This window comes from Oscarella lobularis, chromosome 10, assembly GCF_947507565.1.
Source record: "Oscarella lobularis chromosome 10, ooOscLobu1.1, whole genome shotgun sequence".
In the NCBI taxonomy this organism is placed as follows: Eukaryota; Metazoa; Porifera; class Homoscleromorpha; order Homosclerophorida; family Oscarellidae; genus Oscarella; species Oscarella lobularis.
In genome coordinates, this window is record NC_089184.1 from 936719 (window position 1) to 958254 (window position 21536).

The following is a 21536-nucleotide window of genomic DNA, read 5'->3' on the forward strand; positions in this document are numbered from 1 at the left end:
CAAAGATTGTACATGAATCAATACCCGTTTACCTTTCAGGTCAGAAGTATTCTATATTTGATTTCCAAGTAGACACTTAAAAGAAAAAAAGCACTAAGAGTTCGCGTGAAAAAGACGACATCACGACATATTCAGCACTAATGAATTGGGAGCATCGGCACCCTTCTGAGACTCCGACGACGGAGAGGTGGCTCTTAATTGTCCGCGAAGCAACGCTTCGTCTCTCTCCTTTATAGCCTCTTTCGACATTTGAGAGAGCTTCCTGTTCAGCCCTCTGTTTACACCTTCCGCCTCGAGCACACCAATATTCGTTTCCACCATATTTCCTGGTCTCATGTCGGCAAAAGACGTTTGATCCGACTTGGCCATATTCATCAGGCTCTGCAAGTACGTAGCGTACGTGTATAAGGCCTAAAGCACAGCCCCGATAGCAAAGCCTCATGTCGTTTCGTTTCAAGCACGCAACTAACCATATAAATAAGAACGTATTGATCCTTTGTCTGAACGACTCCTCCTCGATCAAGACGAAGCTTACTCACCGTCTGCAGAACGTCGCAACGACCGCTCTTCTCCAAATCCTGCATTCCAACGTGTACAGCCATGAGACAGCCACTACGGCCAATACCAGCACTAGAAAAAAAGACTTGAAAAAAAATAATAAAAGGACCGAGTAGTCTTTGTACCTGCAGTGGACAACAACGGGACCTTTGCTTGCCTTTAAGTCTTCCCGAATTTCCTCCAAGTAGTGAATGACTTGCGAAACATCTTCAGGAACGCCAAAATCTGGCCAGGCCGTGAACCAGTGGTGAAGAACTGTCCTCGATTGCTGCTTCTGCAAGTGCAAAGACAGGTGCATCGCGTTATAAAGCAAACTATGCTACCCACGTCGGTGTGAACGATGAGGAAACGAGTGGTCATGTAATCTTCCTTTCGCACTTGTTGCTGTATCGTCACTTGAATGTCGCCGTACGTTTCTACGATGCGCTTCTCGTCCGGCCAATAGCGAGCGCACTTGGGCTAAAAACGCGGACGAAATTAATGAATTTGAGATGGAGTGGTTCTAAGCGACATGCCACGTCTCTTTCCACGAGTCCAGTGGCCATCATAATCACACTGCAGTTCTGCTCCCATATCATTCTCCAAAAATCGTTAATAGTCGACTCCATGGGCCCTTGAGTGGCAATGTACGCCTTAGAATTGTCTCCAAATCCCTACAACGCCGACCAATGATATTTCTTATTGATTTTTAACTTCAAACTCACTCTGACAAAATTCGCGTTGATATAATCGGAACCAGGCTCACCGAATCGAAGAAACAAAGGCACGCGGCTCGACGGAGCTAAAGCAAAGAGAGAGAAGTCCTTCGAACCCCTTCCCTTGCGACCCCTAATTATTACTCGGCAAGACGTTCATATATCGATTCTTCGACTCGCAATCGCGCGGCACATCGCTTTCGCTTGCCATGAGCGCAGGAATACTTTGAAACTCTTCGAGGAGATCCTCCTCGTTCTCCAACGCCGTCGACAGACCGGCAACGTCGAGCGTTCTCGACTTGACCTGAAGCGTACGAGCTCCCTTCTATATCTATTCCCTTATTGACATCTAGGTTCTACCTGAAGACGAACGCCGGAGATGTTTCGTCGCTGAGTTCTTCCATTTGCTTGCGCCGTTGTGCCTCCGCCTCGCGATGGCGGAGTATAGAAGCTATTTGAGGTCGAAGGCCAGCCTTCTTTGCCTCTTCGTCTCCTTCGCTTTGGTCGAGAACGAGCCTAAGAAGATATGATTATCTACGTGGCGGTTGCAGTAGCTTGAGTCTTCGTACTCTCGCTATGAATACGATTAGGAGTATTAGAATAATAAATACGAAGCAGAAGACAACAATGACTGCTATTGCCCATTGGGGCAGCACTTTTTTGTCGTCTCCATCATCAACATCGTAGCCATCAATCTACATGAAGAAAAGAAGCGAGCAATGAAGAAAGAAAGACTCTGATATCCTACTCCTCACGCTTTTCAATACTGCTGGATCGAAAATAGCCTCCCGTCTTGTTTCGTTCTCCCACAGGGTATGAAACGATGAGATGAACTCGTCGTTTTTCGCCTCGTCTCCGGCTACGTAGATAAGGACGTCCGACGGCTCGTCCGGATCGGGGCCAATGTGAAGCCCGCGCGGAAACGTCGACGCAAAGTACGTCTTCAAACCCGACTCAAATAGCGCAAAGTCAAAGTTGACCGCGGGAATGTTCAAATGAAGAACGAGACGCGACGAGGGGATTTCCATGGAGACGGTTGGAGTTGACGTCATTTCGGTTATAGGGGCGGGCGTCGAGGGACGCGGTGGCTGACCGGTAGGAATAAAAACAGGCGCCTTGACATCATATCCTAAAATCTAAGAAAAACAAACTATATGCTAGTGTATGAAAATTTCATCTTCCTTACGCTTTGACGAGTTCTGTTGCTAAACATGCCGTTTCTCCACATGTATTGGAAACCAACGATGAGCGTGACTGTATTGTCAATGTCGCCCTCAATGTAGACTCGCACTTCGGTCGCGTTTTGCGGATTGTTTTCGATTTTGAACGTCGAGGGAAGAGTCGACGTGAAATAGTTCGTTGTCAAGTCGTATTTGAATTGATCTGCGTCAAATTGAGAAAAATCAACGGCGAGAGAGAGTCGAATACAAGCGGGAACGCCCACTCTATATCCAGATATCTGAAAGAGGTATAAATAGAGGATTAGAACTGAGGACGATCTGGTGACGTCACCTGATTGCTGCTCTTCTTGAAAATCTCCCTCCACGTCATCCGCGTAAATTTATTGATAAGGACACGAGTTCCTTTTGGATTGTTATTTACATAGACGATCGATTCGTTTTTATAATAGGGATTGTCTCTGACTATCAAGCTTTGGGTGCCAGCTAAGGACACCGCCGCCTCGTCCAAGAAAAGACGCCGGTCAAACTGCTCGTAGGAAACCGTCAGATGAAGTACGAGATATTCGTAAGGAATAACACTCGGCAGGGGAGTCGGCGTTGGCACAAAAGAAAAAATCGACGTCGTCGTCGTCGTCGACAAAAGAACTGTAGAAGATTCAATTTGCACGTCGAAACTGAGAGAAGATGCCGCCGACGGCGCGGAAGTCGGCAGAAGAACGCGAGACGGAAAAACCGTCGGACTCGGCGGCGACGGAAGCGGCGGCGGCGATGGGAAGGGCACTGTCGTCGGGTGGGAGACGACGACTGCGGGGGTGTGGGAGAGCGTGGAAGCATAAGACGTTGTAGTAGCGGAGGACGCGGGCGAGACGGCGGATGACGACGAGAAAAAAACGTCAAACGACGAGACTTCTATAGACGCGAAAGTCGACGAAGAGAACGACGACGATGATCGGAGCTGCGAGTGACCAACGCCTGGAATCGGGGGAGGCGGCGGGGGAGGCGCCAGCGACGACGCTGTTGAGGATAATAACAGCGACGACGATGTCAACGGCGTCGACGGCGAATTGCGAAATGTTCCTTTTGTCGTCGTCGTCGTCGTCGTCGTCGGAAGAAGTGACGACGTCGACACACTAATGAGGTGCGGCGTCGGACTGACGGCCGGCGAGAAAATAGACGTCGTCGCGACGGAAGAAGGAAACAGTCTTAGTAGTGCGACGAGAATGTACACTAGAAGGGGAAGAGAGTTCACGTAGGGTGAAAACTGTGTTTTGTGTCGATGGGTAAATTCAAATGGCAAGCGCTTCTCGTAAACAAGCGCTTTCCTCTTTTCTTACCGACGGGCGAAAGGGGCGGTGCCATTGCGTGCTTGCAGTCACTTTCCGTTGCCGATGCTCCTCGTCGTGGATCGCTTGCTGCTGCTCTGTGCTGATTTTTGTACTTGCCCGCCCTGATAAACAACGACGCTCCCCTTGTTATTCTGGGACGTTTATGCGCATCACGTGAAAGTTCTTCTGCAGGCCCACGCTGCTTGTGTAGGAAGGCGATTGGAGAGCCCGGTCGATCCTGCGTGCGCATACACACTGCCGTTCCCTCCTGTCTCCGCCGAAATCGGTCGCGAGGCAAAGCGAAAAGTTGTGGTTCGCCGATATTCCCGGATAAGCGACCTTTTTGTCTCTTTCACTTCCACCCAGCCATGAACCAGATCTATATTCGCACGAATAAGGGCGAATATGTTGCCGGTGAAACCGTTTACGGGTAATAAGGCCTTCGAACGTCTTCGTACTCGGCCTATTGCTCGTTCGCGCGCAGGAGTGTCTATCTCAACATCGTGCAGCCAATCGCATCGAAGGGGCTCAAGCTCAAAGTAAAAGGCTACGAAAAATGTAAGGCAGTAGCTACCTCCTAGTGGCATTAGTGCAAGAGCTCACACCAGGCGAATGGGACTACTATTTTTACGAGCAAGTCGGCGAAGAGAGAACGGAGAGAAGAAAGGGCGAAATGAAAGGCAAAAAAGACTTTTTCAAGGTCGACATTCGTCTCATCGACTACCCCGGTAAAGAGAACAAACTATCGAAATTTTTTCTATTTCAACTCATTGTATCTCAGGAGGTTTTCCTATGGGATCATACTCTTATCCCTTCCAGTATCACCTGCCCCAAGGACTGCCCGGTAAGCGACAAAGTCTCTTTAGTATCACTCTCATGTATTCTAATCACCATGGAGAGCGCATTTTATATATATTCCCGGCCTCTGACCCTAGTAGCTAGGGAGGGATCGAGAGAGGGGGTTCCTACACTATCTCGATCTAGGCATTTATCGCATGAAAGGAAAACATTTTGAACAGCACTGGACTGCCAAGATCAACTACGTGGTCAAGGCGGAGGTGGACATACCTGGGACGAAGCACGACCTTGTGGTAAAGGGCGCGCTAATTGAGTACTACTTGAGAGATGTGGCGCCTTCGTGTGCTAGTGCAAGCAGCCGCTCGTCGTTTACAGCGAACTGCGTCAGGCCATTCAGCCGGTCGAGTACACGAAGCAGGGCACCGTGCGCACGTGTTGTTGTATACCTCGTGGGGATGTTCTCGTCAAGGCAACGTGGGGTCTCCTGAGATGAAAGATGGGGCGCGTTCGTATTGCTTTTACTTAGAATGGATAAGAATTCTTACATGGCCGGGGAGGTGGCTCAGATTCACGTCGACGTTGATAATCAATCCGCTGTCGATATTGAAAATTTTGTTGTTAAGGTGGGCAGGGTCGTGATGGAGTTTATTTGTGGTGATTGCCTTCGTTTTCAGTTGATGAGAGTCATTCACCTGAAGGGAAAAGATGACGATCGTAGTCAGCACGACTCGTTGCGGCTCGTTGACGTTGTGTGCCAGAATAAGTATGACGGTTGCAAGGCTCATGATCAGAAGTCCAGGTAAGAGTGAAATTACGTTACACACGCACGCACGCACAACGTCGTGTTTCCAGCGACGTTCCACTGGAACTCTGGCGCAAAGACGGAGCAACCAAGGAAAATTTTCAGCCATCCACCAAAGGATCAGCAGTCCAGGTTAGTGAAACAGATGTGCTATTGAATAGACTACGGTTTTATTTGTATAGTGTACCTACCATGTCGATATTGAAATGCAAGTGCCTTGGGCTCCAGACATAGAAATCCACGCTCCAGTCCAAATATACGCTCCACTCAATCTCCACGTAAGACTTCCATCACTGTGGTGTACCATATAAGATCTTACTCAACAATCCTTTGTTTTGTTTCTTTTCAGTGGCAACAATGGCAACCGCCACCGTGGGTTGCTCAGTGCGTGCAGACGCCAGTCGTTGGACCCTTTGCAGTTGCTGCCGAAATTCTTGGTTAGTCACCTCTCCGAGTTGAGACGCACACTGTCTATGAATTTTTTTGTAGCGTCCCAAGCATTTGCTGGCATACCTGGCTTCCAGTGAAATCCGCTAGCGTGAATTCTTTTCTTTGCTAATTGCACGTTTTTTGCTTCGATGTCGCTGATTGATTGGCTATTTCTCAAACATAAATAAGGATCCATCCGAAAAGTTATTCTACGAATCTACCGCTCCAATCTCTACAAAAAATGATCAAATTAATTCATTTCGCATCGTACTCTACAATCAGTTTCTTTATGTGGCTTAATTTCTCGTGGAGGATTTTCACCTCGGAGCTGGCCTCCTGATACTTTTCATTCTAGAGAAAGAAAAACGTCAGATAGAGCCAAAAAAGTTTACCTGACTTCACACCGCCAAAACGTCGTATTCCTCCATAATTTTTCTTTCAATTTTCTAAAATAAAAAATCGAAAATAATATTCATGATAAGCTTTCAATTAAATAGTAACCTTAAATTCTGGCGTTCCTTTCTTGCATTGTTTCCTCTGCTCTTTCAAGTCGGCAAATCGACTCTCAACGCCAGAAACTTTCTTCTGCAACTCCAAATACTTTGGATACTCCAAATTGAAATCGTTTTTGTATCGCGTTCGCTGTTCATGCGACGTGATCGTCGTGTACGTACTATAAGAAGAAAAGCCCGCATCAGCATACAGCTAGCGAAACTACGCTCTACTTCATGTAATCAGGCATGACGGACGTCGACGACGCGGCTTCCGGTGGCGATTCCGCCGGCTCCTCTTCCTCCTTTAATTTTCGTTTTTTTGCCGCTTTTACTGGCGGACTCTTGAGCGAGTCCCCGTTTTCGCTTTTTTTCCTTTGGCGCTTCGCCGCATCGTCGCCTGGGCGTTTGACTTTTACTATCGCCTTTGCCTCTCGCCGTTCGTCGATTTTAGGCTGTTTTGCTCGTTCGATCCGGCTACTCGCGGGGACGGCCGACGGCCTTTTACGACACTTCTACACGACAAACAATCAATTTCCTCTCTTATATATATATATAAATATATAAACATTTTCGCTTTGAGTTTCCGGCTCCTTTTTTAGCGGCTTGACGTCGTTCTGCGACGGCTTGGACTTGGGCTTTGGCTTTGGCTTGGGAGGTGCTGCCGGCGAGTTTTCCCTCGACACCGATTTGACGACGGTAGAAGGAATCGCCGTCGCCGCCTGTTGCGGCACAGACGATTTAGACGGCGAAACCCTCAAATTGCGCTTCGCAATGATAATCCTGGGGAAAAGACGTGGTCAATCGTGTCCTCAAATAAAAGAAAGATAAGGGCGTTTATGAGAGTTAGAATGTCTAAAGCAGTCACTTCGTGTAGTAGTATAAACAAATATTGGGACCCTCTTTAGGCTTGATGTGCTGTTTAGTGTACGAGAGATTTTCCTGACCTTCGCATTAGCTGTTTCTCCTGCTCTGTGTAAAAAGGCCACGTTTCGATCTTTAAAAAGATACCGGGATTGTCGTAAGGGCGACGACACGTGTCTGCTTTACTTACCTCGAGCTCGGATATCAAGCCGTCTTGCAGCTGATATTTTCCGTCTTTTAACTCGGCAACCTTGAGAAAGAGGCGCACGAGTCGCGACGACGATATAATCGAGTTTTCTTACGCCGACCTCTTCCAGAATGCTGTCAATCTTTTGCATATCGATCTTCTGCATTCGTTCCTTCGAATCTAAACATTCCATCGCATCCAAGAAGCCAATGAAACGAGCAAAAACGACGTTGACCTTTTTCTAATCGAGCCATCAACTCCACCTTCCCACAGGGCCGCAATCCCAATAGATGCAAAATTCGACTCCTACCCCCCCAACGGGCCCCCCAAAGACGACTGCCGAACGAGCAAAAAAACAAAGACCCTTTCTACCTCAATGGCTTCGACACTCGCACTGCCGCCGCCACCGTCCGATGACCCGCTACCGCCGCCGTTGTCGTCAACCGGCTCGGCGTTCCTCGCGACAATCGAGCATTCCCTCTCATTCGTCCTCCCGAACGAGTGCTACTACTACTACCACCCCCCTTCGCCTTCCTCACTTCAATCTCCTTGGGGCTTTATAAAGGGAGGGGGGGAAAAACATCACCCCCACACCACAATGGCACGCAATCGAGTTTTCCTACGTATTCTTGTTTTTCATTTCTTCGGCGGCCTGTTGTACGCGCTTGCGCGTCGTCTGATAGGAATCGGCGCTGCCGCGCACGGTCATTTTCGGCACGAGAGCGCCCATCATTGAGCACGATCGCTTTCGCGGACGATGAACGATGCAGTCGAAGCTCGATTGACCGGCGCGATCGGCGCCGCCGTCGGGACGGAAGTCGAATTCGAATTCGCGATCCGATTTCGTTCCGTGGAAGCGAATTATCTGAAGCGGCGCGGAAATGAATTTCTACGTTCGACGGAGGCGCGAATCGTACCCCTCCCGTTTTGTCCGGTTTGAAACGCAAGGCGAGGCTCTTCTTTTTGCCCTGCACGACGCAATTCGTCGAGGATTGGAGGGAAAGAAGAGCTGCGCTTACCTTCGACGATTGAAACTCGTTGAGCGCTGTGAGAAAGACGTCGGTTAATTTGACGACTGTGAGCGAACGATGAGACGAATCCGGATCGCGCGTCACCGGGTAGTTCGTGCCCGGTTTGAGAGCAGAACGAGCCGACAATGCGGAGGCCATCGTCGCGAGACGGGACCTTCCTTGACGTCACATTCCGTGGAGACGTTGTCATACAGGAAGTGAAGTTTCTCTCTAAATTTAGTCCGAACGACTAGCTAGTTAAATATCAGTAATGTAAGTCTTTTTCTGCAAGTCGAGACAGCAAACGTTCTTTCAATTAGAGGTCTGAGCATGCGTACGTGTAGCCATGCCCGCTCTGTATCTCTTCGGACGGTCGTGGGCCGTAGGAACGGACGACCTCTTTTTCCCAGCCGTCGTCAGTCTTCTCTGGCGCATCGGCTGGATGATTGGAACGGCCTTTGTACTCACGCAGCATCTCGACGCCGCGCACAACGAGACGATACAAAACGCGACGAACGAAACGACATACGAAACGAATCTCACCGTCTTTCTCAGTGTTCACGTCGCCATTCACTTTCTCTGTGCACTAATCGAGCTTCTCATCGTCGCGAACAGTCTTCGCGGCTCGATTTTCGACACTCATAAACGCCTATGGGTGCCACGCCTCATCCTTGCACGAATTATCCTTCTCTTCGTCGAAATTCCATGGATGGCTGTCGGTTTTGCGTGGGCGATCGCCGCGAACGCCAATTCCATTCGGACTCTCCTTATTTTTGGCTGGGTAACGATCGGCGCGTTTGTCGTGAAGATTCTCTGCACTTTCGATCCGTGCGGCATCATTCACGCGCCGACGCGCGCTAGTGAACGGAAGTTAACCGATTCTGATCGGCATGAGCGCGCCCATCGCACGTGGTCGCGACGCTGTCGCTTCTTCTGCTGCTGCGCGGACATCGACGACAAGGCAACGCGCGGACGCATCATCGGTGACGTCAGTCGTCTATTTGCAGATTATTTTCACGACATTGATGACATGATTGCTTCCGACGTCAGCGCCGGATTAACGCTCGTTCAACTGCGACAGGAAGCGGAAGAACGCGCGTATAACGAGAAGTCTGATATCACAAGTGGAGCCTTACCTTATAAAGGAGCAAACGATTCCGAAGGGATTTGTGCTCCGTTTGATTTCGACGACTACGTCCAAGTGACGGCGTACAAAAACGCGGCGTATTTTATGAAATACGCTCTCGCCGCCTACGGGTGGATGTTTTTCGTCTACGATCACGTTTTCACGGGACTGTGCCGGCTCATTCCAGGATGTCGATGTTGCGCTTGTTGTCTCGGGGAAATCGTCGGCGGAGATAATTGCTGCGAGTGCGACACGGCGGCAGTTCGACGCACGTTGAATCTCGACGAGGAGGACCTCATCTACGTGAGTTTCGAGAACGAGACATTTAAGCCGGCGTTCTACGTTGCCGTCGACCACGAAAAGTCCGCCGTCATCGTCGCGTGTCGCGGCACGTTGTCGATGAGCGACGCTCTCACCGACATCACGGCGTTCAAGGAACCCGTCCCGATGAAAACGGACTCGGCGGCCGGCAACGAAATCGAATTCCACGCGCACAAGGGAATTCTCGAGGCGGCGCAACACGTGATGAAAACGCTGACGGAAAAGGATCTTCTCGCGAAAGCGTTTCAACGCGCAAAACGCGTCCAACCGACGTCGACGACGTATAATCTCGTCGTTCTCGGTCATTCGCTCGGCGCTGGAACGGCGAGTCTTCTCGCTATTCTTCTTCGATCGCGGCATCCCGAGTGGAACGTCGTCTGTTTCGCCTACTCGCCGCCGGGCGCGCTCGTCAGCGACAACGTCGTCGAGTACACGAAAAAATTCACGACGTCCGTCGTTCTGGGGAAGGACGTCGTCTCGCATTTGAATTTTCCGAATATGTATAAATTGCGCGATATGATGCGCGACGAGGCGAAAAAGACGCGCGCGCCCAAGTGTAGCATTCTACTCACGTGCTGCTGCATCTGCTGCTGTCGCTGCTGCCCGCGCACCGATTGCGTTGACATCGATGACGTTGAAGCAGGCGATACGGATCGACTTCTTCCCGCCAGTCCACAATCCCCACACGTTCATCCGGAAATTCCGCAGCCGCTTCTGCACGCTCCCGGCAATATTATTTATCTCGCTCGAGTGCCGTCGTCTCGGCGTCCGACGAGGGAGAGACAGTATGTTGCCTATTGGACGGATTATCGTTTTTTGCACACTATTTTGCTTGGGCCTGCTATGGTTGGTGATCACGTTCCAAATAAGGTGAATGAGGCGTTGCAGAACGTTTTGCCGCGGTGTGGTGACGTCAAATTGAGTTCACGCCGCGAGTCGTCAATCTGAAGAAGACATTTTCTAAATTGAAGTGACTCATACTGTAATGCATGATAGAATTGGTGGAGCTGTTTGTTGGAAAGGTAAAAATTTCTATTTTGTCAGTAGAACCCTGCTTAATTAAAAGACCAGCATGGTCTAACTGGAGTTTAAGGATGTGTATCATGCGTGTCTTGAGGGAATGAAGGATGATCATTTGTATGGAACAAAGAACGTACTGCACATAGCCCGTACCTGCTTGTTTTGAAGTCATAGTTAGAGAGATGAATGAGAGAAGGCCACCTGTTAGAACATTGTCCATGAATTTATTATTACTCATCTATATAAAGTACCCACAACAGAGGGGCTTCAACGTCGTTAGTTTTCACTCTTTCTCTCCCTCTTCCTCCTTCTCATCACCGCTGTCCTGCTGCTCCAAAGCCGAGAGCAGCATATCATTCTCATATGTTGGAAAATAGTACTCCGGCTGATCCCACGTCACTTTGTCCTCAGGCAATTGGAGATGTCCTTTTTCACTTTCCATGTGCTCCAAAAGTTCGCGCGACGTCCGGAACTCCTTCTCGCAGTGGAAGCAGCAACGCTCATGAACGCGACGTCGGATAAAATTTACCACTTTAACTCTTGCATAGAAATCCAATCCCCGCACAGACGCAAGAAAATCAAACCCATGCTCAGCCTTCATGTGCTCAAACACAGAATCAGCAGAGAGATGAGCCGTATGACATAAAAGACAAACGAATGACGACCGAGAATCTTCCACCCAATCATCCCACTCAGAATCGTCCTCGCCGTCCTCTTCGCCTCTAAGTGCCTCCCAGTTTTTCCCCAACTCAAGATAATTAATCAAGTAAAACTGATCGTATTCCCGATTTTTCGGATTCAGTTTCCGATGCTGCTTCTTTCTCATGTGATCCTTCAACGTCGTTCGATCGCGAAACACCTTCTCGCAATAGAGACACACATTCCGATCCAACTTCTCCTGAATTGCATCCAAAAAACGAGCCACGCCCACGACATTATCCGGACTACCCAAATTGAAACTGTGAGCCTCGTACATGTGCGCGAAAAGGTCGTTTCGACTCGGACCGCATCGTTCGGCGCAGAACAGACACTCGCGATCGAAATTCGTTTCTCGCCGCTCCGCCTCTTGAACGGCGAGCATGTAGGCGAGCCGTTCGCGTTGGAGGCGTTCGCGCAGGCGCCGATCTTCCGGTAGCGCGTCGCAGAGGAAATAATACTCCTCTTGTGTTCCGGGACGCGCGTCCTGCTGCGTGTTCGTTTTTATTACGGTTAGAAAGGTTTCGAGGGGGGCTTCGGTTAGGCGACGTTTCCAGTAGGCTACGTATTCTGGTACGTCGTGAATTTGATCGATTTCGCCGACGACGAGCTTGTGTTTGGCGACGAGGTGTGTGAAGAGGGCGTCTTTTTCGGTTGGATAGGCAAACTGGTCGTCGCAGAGAACGCAGGCCATTTGGCGAGGTCGTTCTGGGTCGTTTTGCGTGCCTGGAGTTTGTTCGGGGAAGACTAGGGCCTCGAGAGCGGCGGTTGTTTGGAACGCCATTGCTGCGCATGCGTTCTCTGTCTCGCTACTCAGAGAGTAATCATGGTAAGGCGAATCCGATCGAATCGACGCCGTCGTGAGCTCTACCTAACGGTTGGCTTTTACAGGGACGCGTGCGAACGAAGACGGTCAAGAAAGCGTCGCGAGTTATCGTCGAAAAGTACTACACGCGACTCACGCTCGACTTCCACACGAACAAGCGAATATGCGAGGAAATCGCTATCATACCGAGCAAGCGGCTACGAAATAAGATCGCCGGGTAAACGCGATGCCTTACACGCGCGGAAACAACGTCGAAAGACGACCCATTGCACGTAGATTCGTCACGCACTTGATGAAACGCATACAGAAAGGCCCCGTGCACGGAATATCGATCAAATTGCAGGAAGAGGAGCGAGAGCGACGCGACAACTACGTTCCAGACGTGTCCGCTATCGAACAAGACATCATCGAGATCGATCCGGACACGAAAGAAATGCTCAAAGTCTTGGTAAGGGAAAAATGGTGGGCGTGGCCGCTTACCATTGATTTTTTGTTTCTTTGTGCAGGATTTCGGCGACGTGCCGGGTCTTCAAGTCGTGCATCCTCCCGTCGTCCAAACAGTCTATCAGAAGTCGGGAAAATAGACTCGTGTTCTCTTTTTTCGTTCGTACATACACACAATATCTGAAAAATAAAAATACTCAAAAAAACGTTTGGTCTCAGCGACTTCATAGGTTATACTCTCGCTTCTTTTCTTAAACAAACAAATGAATGAATATATAGAATAGGAACTCTCGTATAAATTTTTTCTATTGCCATATTGCTGCATAGTTTCCAAAAAGTCCGAGCTGGGGTGGTCCACCGCCAGTGAAAAGTCTCGAATGCGAACGATCGTAGCAATGCGTATAGACGGCATTGGGCGGCCGGGGCTCTTCAGAAAAATAATACAAATACGTGGGGTCTTCTCGCTACAAGTACAAGACATCAAAAGAATGAGGAACACTTGATAGATAGACTATGCGAGCCTTACAAGATGCCCTGGCCCAGTGTCCAAATAGCAGAAGGATTTCGTATCGTCTTGTCTTTCTAAGTACTTACAGGCTCTGACGTCAAAAAACGCAACTTTTCCGCGCCCCCCACCAACAGTTAGTATATTCTCATAAAAGCTTAATGATCTCACCCCGGGATCTATAGGGCGTAGGGAGACGTATGTTATGTACACTATGCGTAGCTCACCATGCCTGTGATCAGGAGCGTTCACCGACTGCTTCAACTTAAAGTCTCGTTCATCCACAAACGTTATGTGATTTTGAGAACCATTAGCATACAAAGGCATCGTAGGATGTCGGGCAAGCGACACGTTTTCGACAGCGTGAGGCAACCGAGTGTTACCTATCTAAACATGATCACATTGCAATTGTGCTACAAAGAAGTGCTCCACGCAGTCATACTGATTGAAACGTTGCTGAATCCCAGAAGTGAAGTGATGAACTAGAAAGAATTCCTAGAATCTGTCAAAAAACCAGACTTCGTGTTAATGTAAACAAACGCGCTATTGAGCTTGCCTCCGTGTCTTTGCTGTGCGCCAGCGCTCGTACGCGTTCATTGTGAAGACTCTTAGTGAGTGCTGGCCGACTGTAGAGCGTCCCAAACTCGTCGCGCGGACTCGACCTGATCGATCGACATCCGTCGCACTCGTGACCCGGCCTGCCGCTTCGCATGCACCAAACAGACACGGTGGAATCACGTGAACCTGAGAAAATTGAAAAAATAAATTAAATTTTAAAAACGTCGCGACGGTACCGGTTACAACGTAATTTTCGTCAATCCAAGTCAAGGCAAAAATCCAATCTCGATGATTCTAAAAAAAGCCTGGCTTCCTAATTAAATTCTTTCGTGCCCCGCCTTCTCACATGGCCAACTAGATGGGGATCGAAGAACGGCATCCGATAGACAGCCAAATCGTTCGCATTTCGCCCGCCCGTCGCGAGAAAATCGCCGCGCGGCGACACGGCGATGTCGTGTATGCCGCAGTGACATCGCACGCCGGGCCCGCCCATCGTGGGATGGGGATCGAGCGTAGGAATGGAAGTCGTCTGCCGTCTTTCGACGTCGATAACGAGAAGCTTCACGAAAACTTCGCCTCGTGACGCGATCGACGATCGAGCGGATCTCGAACCTGATTGCATTTCGTTCCGCAGACGACGTGCGTGTTCGAGAGCCATTCGGAAGCGAAGACCTTGTCCGTGTCGGCGTCGAGACGAATTTCGCGTTCTTGCAGGCGCGCCGGCAGCGACGACGCTTTGTACTCGCTGTTGAGTCGCGCCGCGCCGTGAGCCGCTCGCGTTCGCACGTATTCGGGTACGTCCATTTGTCGTGCGCAAAGCACGCGAGGGGACGACGTATTGTGATATCACAGACGAAATTAATGTCACGTGAATTTTTAAAAGTTGTTAGTTGACATCAACTAGATAATGACGTGTCAGGGCGGAAAAGTAAAACCCCCAAATCCGGAATCATATCTATCTAATGGTTTTGGATGATTGATTCCGAGGCTTGTTGAATTGTCAGTAGAGCAATTGACAGCTCCTGCTTCACCAACTCCCAGTCAGGACTGTCAGGAAAAAGAGCATCGACAATACCAGGAAACTTTGACGATGCATAAACGTTATGGGAACTGGGAGCAAAGACAATGTGTCTAAAAACGTAGATGTCATAATCAGTGTACGTGTCGTGCCAAAAGACAATTTCCTTACCTGTACCAGGGTCTTCCGGGCAGGCCTTCAGGTACAACAAACATTCTCTCCAACTGCATTAGCTGATCATTGATCATTCTAACGGTCAGGTCACTTGCATCCGGTCCAGGCATCGTAAAACTTGTCGCCCGTTTGGCAAAGTCGTCTACAGCGGATACCAACGCCGTCAAACTGATGTTCTGATCCTGCTCCCCCAAATATTAGTACTCTCAAAGTTGATGAAGAAAAAAAGAGAGCATACCTGAAGCTTGTCCGTTACCGTTTTCTCCAGCTGCGTTACATATGTTTGTAGAGCGTTAGCATAGGCGACGCAGTCCAATGGTAGAACGCGTTCGTCGCTCAGCGAAAAGGCTGTTTGCAGCCACACCCGAGCTATTGTCAAATGATAGTGAAAGTTTGGATCGACAAACTTCTTCACGTAGGCAAACGTGTCATGTACAGAATGATAAGCCGGATAGATGGATATCTTGAGCTTGTCGTAATCATAACTGAATTCGGTGTCACTCGATGGTATTCCAATGTGTTGAAAGAAAACCGAATAGTCAGTGCCGCTCCCAGGTGTGAAAAAGTATGCTTTGCCGCCGTTGCGTTGGAACCAAAAATCATACAAAGACTCATAGCTGCTGTTAGGTGACGAAACGCGTTTAGTTGCATTGACAAGAACCGTGTTCAATAGAGGAGAGCTTGTCAAGTAAAGGCGATGACTTCCTTCGACCGGTATGTCAACATTGAGATAAGCGACGGCTCGATTTCCAAATATCTTCCCGTACTCCTCTCCCCATTCCGTCGACCCAATGAGACCGTACTCTTCCGCGCCCCAGCTACAAAACTTGATCGTCCTACGCGGTCTCCACCCTTGTTTGAGCATGTATGCAAATCCTTGAACGGTCTCCATGAGACACGCCGTACCGCCGCTCGGATCGATTCCGCCGAAGACCCACGCGTCGCGATGGTTTCCCAGTAGTACATACCGATCTTGCTCTACGGAACCGACAATCGTACCGATTACGTTATAAATGGGACGCGTTTCCAAAACGTTGTTCACTTCTAGATAGACCGTTGTCCCGTCCTCATATCCAGGACCAAGTCTGTAGGAAAATCCCAGACCACCTTGCCAGTCACTAGTATTCGAAACAAATTGACCCTTCAAGTCTTTGAGGAGTTGCCCAGCATTGATTGCAGATATAGGAAGCACGGGAATTTGTGGCAAGGTGTCGTTCATGACTTTGTCCAGTGGCCGTCTATAGGCGTTTTTTATTGAAGGATAGTTGGGAGTGAGAGGATCGCCGTCGGTGACAAGCAGCGTGCCTCGCTGGACTCCAGACGTCGGTAACCACCACGATTTGGGATACGTTTCTGCTCCTTTTGGAGCCGAGTCAGCTGGATCTGAGTAAAGAAGAAGACCGATTGCGCCCGCTTTAGCAGCCATTGCAGCCTTGGAAAAAGAAGATATATGCCTCTATTTTAGAATCATAGACTGTCTGTCGACTACCTTGTCTCCTCGAAACAGTTTACCGTATCTGGCTATTGCAATTTTCCCTTTTATGTCGATTCCCCACTTGTGCAGCATTTCAAAGTCTTCCACTCTCGCGTAGTTGACGTAGACTAGATCACCGCGTACTTTTCCTGATGGCGAGTAGGCATTGAATGGAGGAACGACGTTTGGTTTATTCTCATCTGGTGTTGCAATTGGTTCTGTGAGATCCGCCGTAAAAAGTCTCGTTCCATTCGAGTCGACTCGCGCAAGAGTGCCGTGATTGGGTTGCTTGGGGTAAGACAATAAGACGTCATATCTCTTAATTTCAACCTGATCTAGTCCAGCAGCTCGCCACAAGTCTGCAATCCAATAGGCAAGATCTTTATTTCTCTCTCCACCGGCAATATGAGGCAAGAACGTTAGGTTTCTAGCAGGAAAAAAATGAGTGTATAATAAATTCATATCATCTATATTACCTGAGATTGTTCTCAATGTTTGAAGCCAACATTGCAGTTGTAGCTGCCTCACGAGCCAGGTCGTAGTCTGGAGACAAAGCGCCTGTCTCGTCGTTCTTCTTCCTTGCTTTTCCCGTTGCAAATCCAGCACCAAATGCCACAGCAAAAACGACAGCACCGAGAGTAACTGTCAAAGCAATGATGGTGCGTTTTTGAAATAGTTTTCGACGGTTCGATGGCAAAGCATCGAGAATCGCTTCGTCGTCGTCGTTGAGCATGCTGCTTCTCAAAACAATGCCAGAAAATCCCGTACGTCAGCTGTCGCTATGAACGACGCCGTCGTTCTCAACTATCACGACAGTCTCCTGCGCGAATCGGACGTGCGACTGCTCGAGCCACCCGCCTGGCTAAACGATCGTCTCATCGGCTTCTTCTTCGACTATCTCGAGCACGAATACGCCGATCGCGCAGCCGAGACGTCGTCATTCGTCACGCCCGACGTCGCGCAACTGATCAAACTCGCCGACGACGACGAAATCGCCTTCGTCGCCGACTCCCTACGCCTCTCGACCAAATCCTACGTATTCGTCGTCGTCAACGACTCGGAATCGACGACGACAGCGACGAATAACGACGGAACGGGGTCCCATTGGAGCCTTCTCGTCTACACGCGTCACGACAACGCTTTTCGTCACTACGACTCGTCGCCGTTCGCTTCCAACGCGTCGTCGGCTCGACGAACGGCGCTAAAATTGACGCCGTACCTATTCGCCGCGAATCCGCGCTTCGTCGACGTCGCCGACTGCCCGAAACAGGCGAACGGCTACGATTGCGGCGTTCACGTCGTTTCCGTTGCCGACTACTTGGCTCGACACTATTTCGGCGACGATCGACGATCGATTGGCGAGGCCGTCGACGCGTCGGTCGTCGTCGCACAACGACGTCGCCTTCACGATCTCATTTATGGGCTGGCTCGCGAGCAGCGCGAGTCCCAGGCCACGTAAAAGAGAGAGAAAGAGAGAGAGAGAGAGAAAGAGAGAGAGGGTTAGTCTAGTGAGAGCAGATATTTGATTACGCTTTGCACCTCAGGGAATCCCTAGATTACATTCTGGGCCTTTGCACCAAAATCTGTGACCCACTCGATCCTAAATTATTTTAACCGGTCCCTATCCTTATTTCGACTTATACCACTAGTAGTGCCCTGATGCGGATACCGATAGCGAGTGCATGCTGCTTTGTAACCTCGTCGATGCGAGCGATACGGTTGACATGGTGGTCTGATCGTGCCAGCTGCTTGTTCGCACTCGCCTCCTTCTCGCTCCTCCGCCGCCTTCTCGACGTGCTTGATCCAAGTTGAAATAAGGAGGCAACTGGAGTGGCTTCATCGCCTGCAATTGGATCCTTTCAAGCGCTTGTTCGGCGTTTTTTTCCGCACGCAGGACCCCCTTGTTGATCTGCGTGCTGATCTCCTCCGATATCACTCGGAGGCGATAGCGCTGCCATGAATTGTATTCGCAATAGGCGTCGTAGAGCTCGTCGTCAGTACGAAATCTAGAGAATAGTGAAATTGTGAGGAGAGACATTTTGCTGGCTCACATGATGGCACATTTTTTGGCGGCATCTAATTGGGCGTCCTTTGCCAGTAGGAAAAATTTTCTCTTTGGCAAACGTAAGACTTTGGCTCCTGAACTCACTAATTTCAGCTCGACATCTTGACGTTTTGTTATTAGAGGTGACAGATCCTAGAAGGAGAAATCCCAGCTTTTATATAGATAGATAGAGAGGGTTTTCAGATATTCGTACGAAAACGTCGTTCTGCTTGACGTCTCCCACGAATACTTCAATTGTCTCGGGCGTAGTCATCTCTCTCTCGTCTTTCTCCGGGTGATCGATCATAATAGATCGAGTTATTCTACGAACTGGCGTCATTCGACTCCACCGTCTCTCGCTCTGCTGCGCCGTCATGCTTCGTCGTCGGGAGAGTCGTCGTTCGGGCGAGGGGGGCTTCGTCGTCGAGTCGACGGATTTTTTCGGTTTGGGTCGAAAGACGCAGAGCGGCGGCATTACGTGCTCTTTTACCCACCGGTTCATTTCCGCCGATTTTCGCTCACCCAACACTTTGTCTTTCAGTTTTTTGACGTTCAGCTTTCGGAATATCTTGCACTTGCCCTAAACGAAGAGTCAACGAAGAGTCAACGAGCGTAGCTACAGTGGAGCGTCGTTATCTTGCCTCCATGACAACGTAAATCCATCCGGACGTAACTCCGTCTTCTTCGATAGTTGATCCAATTGGAAACTACAACGAAATTAGAGGTCCAGTTCACGATAAATGCACGTACTTCTTTGGCTGTTGTTTGAATTAGAATGTCTTCTAGGTCGCTCAATTCCCATTCGTTGAAAAGTGGTATATGTCTAGGGAAATTGATTGGTTTAGCACACAGGCCCACGTGTGTGCATATGTACATACTTGACAAATTTCATTTTTTGCTGAATCTCTAGCTCGAACGTATTGGAAATATCCGTGAAATCTTCGCGATCAACAAAAAGCAATTCGACCGGTTCTCTTGACAGAACCGTTGCCGTACGCGGAGTTTTTTTGATTAGAGCATACTCCTACAGACAGGAAAAAGAACATGGCATAGGGTAGCCCGATTGAAGAACGTTTCATACCCCGAAGACGCTTCCTCTATAAAGGATGTTGACTGTAACTGGAATGGCGACTCCAGATACTTTGTCTAGTTCTGAGTCGTTGATAAAAACCGACCCAGAGAAAACCAGATAGAATCGTTCGCCTTCGTGTCCCTTTCGTACTATCACGCGATTTCCACCGTAACTGAGAACAGCAATTGCATGTGATAGCGATAATTTTTGTCTATACTTACCGACAGTACTGCATTGTCCTGCAGAGGCCACGCTGAATGACATTCGAGAACTGCTTGAATCCGTCCAATGTACGCAGTAACCCCTGCAGCAAAGCCACCTCTTTGTCTGTTCGATCCAGTGGCGGCTTTGCCAGAGTTTCTTTAGCAGATACCGGTATGACTGACTATAACAAAATCGTGAGGAGTTCTAAGTAGTATATCATCCGGTTTCGTTTACTCCAAATCCGCGTTTGTATTCGGTTTTGTTGAACCCGACTTTGTTTGCTTCTTCGGCTGCTTTCATTGCAAAGAATCTCGTTTCGATGAAGGAACTCTCCGTTTTGTCTCGAGAACTTTCTCGTAGAGCCTTGCAGCACCGGTAGAAAATCAAAACAATACGAACTGCTTTTCTAAATAAATCCAACGGCTGCACAAATCAAGTAACGTCAAAAGAACTTGAGGCAATTAATTTATAGTACAAACCGGAATAGCCGCTTTCTTTTCTTTTCTTTCCTCTGGCTGATTATCTGGAGGTTGCAGTGGCTCCGTCAGTAACATCGGCTTGGAGAGTCGCCTCTTCAGAACGCTGCGATGCAAATTGGGCTGTTCGACTGTGCCCTGATCAGCCCCGTGACCCGCAGAATGCTTTCGCGCTGCTGGAGGCCTTCTGATGGATGCAATAAACGCCACGCTGTGCCGTTTCGAAAGGATTTTGCTGGTTTTGGGGCGGAAGTCTGTCATACCGTTCGCAACGCCCTTTGTTTGTGTCTCACGAGACATTCACGAGATGTCGTCTAATAAGGAAATTAATTCAATTGTTGATTGGTTGCGCATAAACAGGAAATATGTCCGGTGTCCCTAAATTCGCCGATTTGAAGCCATAATGGGCTGAAGAATAACGAAAAGGAGACCTCTCTCGATCCTGTGTGGATCAATGGATCACGTGTTGCTAATTATGGAAAACCTCTATAATTCCCTGACACCGATAACAGTCGTTCATTTGCCTCTTTGCATTCGCCGTGTTTGTCTGAGCTGGCGGAGGAGGACGACGAAGATAGAAGAGCCAAAGCTCTTCAGGCAAGACTCTAATCTATATGTATTTATTTATTGATTTTTAGGCTGAAAATTTCCAAGTGTTACGTCGGACTGAAATCAAATCGTCTAAAATGCAAAAGTGACCCCCTTTCGTAATATTCTAACACGTTTCATACAAATTTCGCTCTCTTTTCGAAACGACTGCCTTTTCCGCTGAACCGAGACGTTCGAACGAGTCTAGACTTCGAAACTGCATTCGCCTTACAGAAAAAAGAGCGTTTTATGCCTTACTTAGCTCGGAAAGTTCGCTCGAGGAGCTAGGAAAGCAATTCGACGTTCTCCTTCGATTTTCCAAGCGAACGACGAGTTGCGCTCCTACTTCTCTGCAGATTAATCGTAGTAGACGCCGCGTTTCGCTCGAATTCGGTCGAGAATGGCCTCGAAACGAACTTCTTCCCCATCGATCATTCCGTATCACGTGAATCGGACGCCCGTATCTTCGTGCGACGAAATGAGCGGCGAAAAACAATGGAAAGACGTACCTAACAGCGCTTTCGTTTCGTCGCGGCCACGTTTTCTCCGCCATCTTGTTCGATGTAGGTGCAATATCTGTCGCCTCTAACCGAAATCGTTATGCAATATTTCATCAAACCGGAATCGAAACCGGTTTGCCTTTTGACACC

The 21536-nt window shown here is 49.0% G+C and overlaps 10 protein-coding genes across 20 annotated transcripts; 4 read left to right on the forward strand and 6 right to left on the reverse strand.

Moving 5' to 3' along the window:
* Window positions 1-29: 29 nt before the first annotated feature.
* Window positions 30-4088, reverse strand: LOC136192406 (uncharacterized). 2 transcript variants are annotated; one of them, XM_065981003.1, is made up of 14 exons: window positions 3934-4088; window positions 3769-3881; window positions 2766-3661; window positions 2440-2712; window positions 2009-2389; window positions 1823-1948; window positions 1614-1769; window positions 1398-1557; window positions 1263-1339; window positions 1074-1211; window positions 886-1017; window positions 684-832; window positions 471-630; window positions 30-411 (listed from the first exon to the last, which is right to left on the reverse strand). In XM_065981003.1, the coding sequence occupies exons 2-14, from the start codon at window positions 3791-3793 to the stop codon at window positions 121-123; spliced, it is 2964 nt and encodes a 987-aa protein (XP_065837075.1). In that variant the 5' UTR covers window positions 3794-3881; window positions 3934-4088; the 3' UTR covers window positions 30-120. The 2 variants fall into 2 exon arrangements, with proteins under 2 accessions (XP_065837075.1, XP_065837073.1); XM_065981001.1 differs by having other exon boundaries at window positions 3769-4074.
* On the forward strand, window positions 3998-5995 carry LOC136192414 (arrestin domain-containing protein A-like). The gene is made up of 12 exons (XM_065981019.1): window positions 3998-4189; window positions 4244-4317; window positions 4368-4487; window positions 4541-4603; window positions 4744-4850; window positions 4907-5031; window positions 5084-5180; window positions 5232-5356; window positions 5410-5491; window positions 5542-5637; window positions 5709-5796; window positions 5849-5995. Exons 1-12 carry the CDS (start codon window positions 4128-4130, stop codon window positions 5884-5886), a joined length of 1077 nt encoding a protein of 358 aa, XP_065837091.1. The 5' UTR covers window positions 3998-4127; the 3' UTR covers window positions 5887-5995.
* On the reverse strand, window positions 5959-8529 carry LOC136192411 (RNA polymerase II elongation factor ELL-like). The gene is made up of 13 exons (XM_065981013.1): window positions 8350-8529; window positions 8248-8298; window positions 7954-8195; window positions 7703-7885; window positions 7566-7636; window positions 7452-7510; window positions 7334-7393; window positions 7227-7276; window positions 6849-7062; window positions 6514-6794; window positions 6290-6461; window positions 6193-6234; window positions 5959-6139 (listed from the first exon to the last, which is right to left on the reverse strand). The coding sequence occupies exons 1-13, from the start codon at window positions 8497-8499 to the stop codon at window positions 6044-6046; spliced, it is 1671 nt and encodes a 556-aa protein (XP_065837085.1). The 5' UTR covers window positions 8500-8529; the 3' UTR covers window positions 5959-6043.
* Window positions 8322-10879, forward strand: LOC136192408 (diacylglycerol lipase-alpha-like). The gene has a single exon (XM_065981005.1). It carries the CDS (start codon window positions 8687-8689, stop codon window positions 10733-10735), a length of 2049 nt encoding a protein of 682 aa, XP_065837077.1. The 5' UTR covers window positions 8322-8686; the 3' UTR covers window positions 10736-10879.
* LOC136192413 (zinc finger protein 277-like) lies at window positions 8644-12291 on the reverse strand. 3 transcript variants are annotated; one of them, XR_010671134.1, is made up of 4 exons: window positions 11063-12291; window positions 10961-11008; window positions 9477-10731; window positions 8644-9412 (listed from the first exon to the last, which is right to left on the reverse strand). XR_010671134.1 is itself a non-coding variant. In XM_065981017.1 (2 exons), exon 1 carries the CDS (start codon window positions 12285-12287, stop codon window positions 11091-11093), a length of 1197 nt encoding a protein of 398 aa, XP_065837089.1. In that variant the 5' UTR covers window positions 12288-12291; the 3' UTR covers window positions 10768-11008; window positions 11063-11090. The 3 variants fall into 3 exon arrangements, 2 of the variants coding, with proteins under 2 accessions (XP_065837089.1, XP_065837090.1); XM_065981017.1 differs by lacking the exons at window positions 8644-9412; window positions 9477-10731 and having other exon boundaries at window positions 10768-11008; XM_065981018.1 differs by lacking the exons at window positions 8644-9412; window positions 9477-10731 and having other exon boundaries at window positions 10768-11008; window positions 11059-12291.
* Window positions 12191-12979, forward strand: LOC136192416 (small ribosomal subunit protein eS17-like). The gene is made up of 4 exons (XM_065981021.1): window positions 12191-12332; window positions 12395-12546; window positions 12606-12777; window positions 12836-12979. Exons 1-4 carry the CDS (start codon window positions 12330-12332, stop codon window positions 12911-12913), a joined length of 405 nt encoding a protein of 134 aa, XP_065837093.1. The 5' UTR covers window positions 12191-12329; the 3' UTR covers window positions 12914-12979.
* LOC136192412 (DDB1- and CUL4-associated factor 12-like) lies at window positions 12908-14693 on the reverse strand. Of its 2 annotated transcripts, XM_065981016.1 has the most exons (8): window positions 14449-14693; window positions 14183-14395; window positions 14073-14130; window positions 13835-14022; window positions 13721-13780; window positions 13506-13665; window positions 13300-13457; window positions 12908-13237 (listed from the first exon to the last, which is right to left on the reverse strand). In XM_065981016.1, exons 1-8 carry the CDS (start codon window positions 14638-14640, stop codon window positions 13079-13081), a joined length of 1188 nt encoding a protein of 395 aa, XP_065837088.1. In that variant the 5' UTR covers window positions 14641-14693; the 3' UTR covers window positions 12908-13078. The 2 variants fall into 2 exon arrangements, with proteins under 2 accessions (XP_065837088.1, XP_065837086.1); XM_065981014.1 differs by having other exon boundaries at window positions 13300-13665.
* Window positions 14690-17603, reverse strand: LOC136192407 (putative N-acetylated-alpha-linked acidic dipeptidase). Its single transcript, XM_065981004.1, has 5 exons — window positions 16979-17603; window positions 16518-16929; window positions 15267-16460; window positions 15026-15210; window positions 14690-14967 (listed from the first exon to the last, which is right to left on the reverse strand). Exons 1-5 carry the CDS (start codon window positions 17233-17235, stop codon window positions 14796-14798), a joined length of 2220 nt encoding a protein of 739 aa, XP_065837076.1. The 5' UTR covers window positions 17236-17603; the 3' UTR covers window positions 14690-14795.
* LOC136192415 (sentrin-specific protease 8-like) lies at window positions 17272-19917 on the forward strand. Its single transcript, XM_065981020.1, has 2 exons — window positions 17272-19270; window positions 19333-19917. The coding sequence occupies exon 1, from the start codon at window positions 17284-17286 to the stop codon at window positions 17959-17961; it is 678 nt and encodes a 225-aa protein (XP_065837092.1). The 5' UTR covers window positions 17272-17283; the 3' UTR covers window positions 17962-19270; window positions 19333-19917.
* Window positions 18007-21413, reverse strand: LOC136192409 (cyclic nucleotide-binding domain-containing protein 2-like). 7 transcript variants are annotated; one of them, XM_065981007.1, is made up of 14 exons: window positions 21145-21387; window positions 21030-21090; window positions 20823-20979; window positions 20730-20767; window positions 20302-20676; window positions 20057-20245; window positions 19840-20003; window positions 19628-19790; window positions 19425-19570; window positions 19297-19369; window positions 19188-19253; window positions 18761-19126; window positions 18554-18699; window positions 18007-18508 (listed from the first exon to the last, which is right to left on the reverse strand). In XM_065981007.1, exons 5-14 carry the CDS (start codon window positions 20596-20598, stop codon window positions 18148-18150), a joined length of 1971 nt encoding a protein of 656 aa, XP_065837079.1. In that variant the 5' UTR covers window positions 20599-20676; window positions 20730-20767; window positions 20823-20979; window positions 21030-21090; window positions 21145-21387; the 3' UTR covers window positions 18007-18147. The 7 variants fall into 7 exon arrangements, with proteins under 7 accessions (XP_065837079.1, XP_065837078.1, XP_065837082.1 ...); XM_065981006.1 differs by adding an exon at window positions 21396-21413 and having other exon boundaries at window positions 20302-20979; window positions 21145-21350; XM_065981010.1 differs by having other exon boundaries at window positions 20302-20979; window positions 21145-21170; window positions 21233-21387.
* Between the last annotated feature and the right edge of the window lie 123 nt (window positions 21414-21536).

Bases quoted from the DNA above. Each gene is read 5' to 3' on its own strand.
- LOC136192406 (XM_065981001.1), bottom strand. From the start codon at position 4,009: ATGCGCACGCAGGATCGACCGGGCTCTCCAATCGCCTTCCTACACAAG. The intron at 3,662-3,768 runs GTAAGAAAAGAG...TTCCCCTTCTAG, and splicing joins ACCGCCCCTTTCGCCCGTCG to TGTACATTCTCGTCGCACTA. The intron at 412-470 runs GTTAGTTGCGTG...GCTGTGCTTTAG, and splicing joins AATACGTTCTTATTTATATG to GCCTTATACACGTACGCTAC.
- LOC136192414 (XM_065981019.1), top strand. From the start codon at position 4,128: ATGAACCAGATCTATATTCGCACGAATAAGGGCGAATATGTTGCCGGT. The intron at 5,181-5,231 runs GTGGGCAGGGTC...CTTCGTTTTCAG, and splicing joins TTGAAAATTTTGTTGTTAAG to TTGATGAGAGTCATTCACCT. The intron at 5,797-5,848 runs GTTAGTCACCTC...ATTTTTTTGTAG, and splicing joins AGTTGCTGCCGAAATTCTTG to CGTCCCAAGCATTTGCTGGC.
- LOC136192411 (XM_065981013.1), bottom strand. From the start codon at position 8,499: ATGGCCTCCGCATTGTCGGCTCGTTCTGCTCTCAAACCGGGCACGAAC. The intron at 8,196-8,247 runs GTACGATTCGCG...GCGCCGCTTCAG, and splicing joins AACCGGACAAAACGGGAGGG to ATAATTCGCTTCCACGGAAC. The intron at 6,235-6,289 runs GTTACTATTTAA...TTTTTATTTTAG, and splicing joins AAGGAACGCCAGAATTTAAG to AAAATTGAAAGAAAAATTAT.
- LOC136192408 (XM_065981005.1), top strand. From the start codon at position 8,687: ATGCCCGCTCTGTATCTCTTCGGACGGTCGTGGGCCGTAGGAACGGAC.
- LOC136192413 (XM_065981017.1), bottom strand. From the start codon at position 12,287: ATGGCGTTCCAAACAACCGCCGCTCTCGAGGCCCTAGTCTTCCCCGAA.
- LOC136192416 (XM_065981021.1), top strand. The intron at 12,547-12,605 runs GTAAACGCGATG...CATTGCACGTAG, and splicing joins CTACGAAATAAGATCGCCGG to ATTCGTCACGCACTTGATGA. The intron at 12,778-12,835 runs GTAAGGGAAAAA...TTCTTTGTGCAG, and splicing joins AAGAAATGCTCAAAGTCTTG to GATTTCGGCGACGTGCCGGG.
- LOC136192412 (XM_065981014.1), bottom strand. From the start codon at position 14,640: ATGGACGTACCCGAATACGTGCGAACGCGAGCGGCTCACGGCGCGGCG. The intron at 13,666-13,720 runs GTATGACTGCGT...GATCATGTTTAG, and splicing joins ATTCAGCAACGTTTCAATCA to ATAGGTAACACTCGGTTGCC. The intron at 13,238-13,299 runs GTAAGGCTCGCA...TTGTACTTGTAG, and splicing joins ACACTGGGCCAGGGCATCTT to CGAGAAGACCCCACGTATTT.
- LOC136192407 (XM_065981004.1), bottom strand. From the start codon at position 17,235: ATGCTCAACGACGACGACGAAGCGATTCTCGATGCTTTGCCATCGAAC. The intron at 16,461-16,517 runs GTAGTCGACAGA...TCTTTTTCCAAG, and splicing joins AACTGTTTCGAGGAGACAAG to GCTGCAATGGCTGCTAAAGC. The intron at 15,211-15,266 runs GTATGCTCTCTT...TTGGGGGAGCAG, and splicing joins CGGTAACGGACAAGCTTCAG to GATCAGAACATCAGTTTGAC.
- LOC136192415 (XM_065981020.1), top strand. From the start codon at position 17,284: ATGAACGACGCCGTCGTTCTCAACTATCACGACAGTCTCCTGCGCGAA.
- LOC136192409 (XM_065981006.1), bottom strand. From the start codon at position 20,598: ATGTCTCGTGAGACACAAACAAAGGGCGTTGCGAACGGTATGACAGAC. The intron at 20,246-20,301 runs GTTTGTACTATA...TGATTTGTGCAG, and splicing joins AAAAGAAAGCGGCTATTCCG to CCGTTGGATTTATTTAGAAA. The intron at 18,700-18,760 runs GTACGAATATCT...TTCTCCTTCTAG, and splicing joins TCAAGCAGAACGACGTTTTC to GATCTGTCACCTCTAATAAC.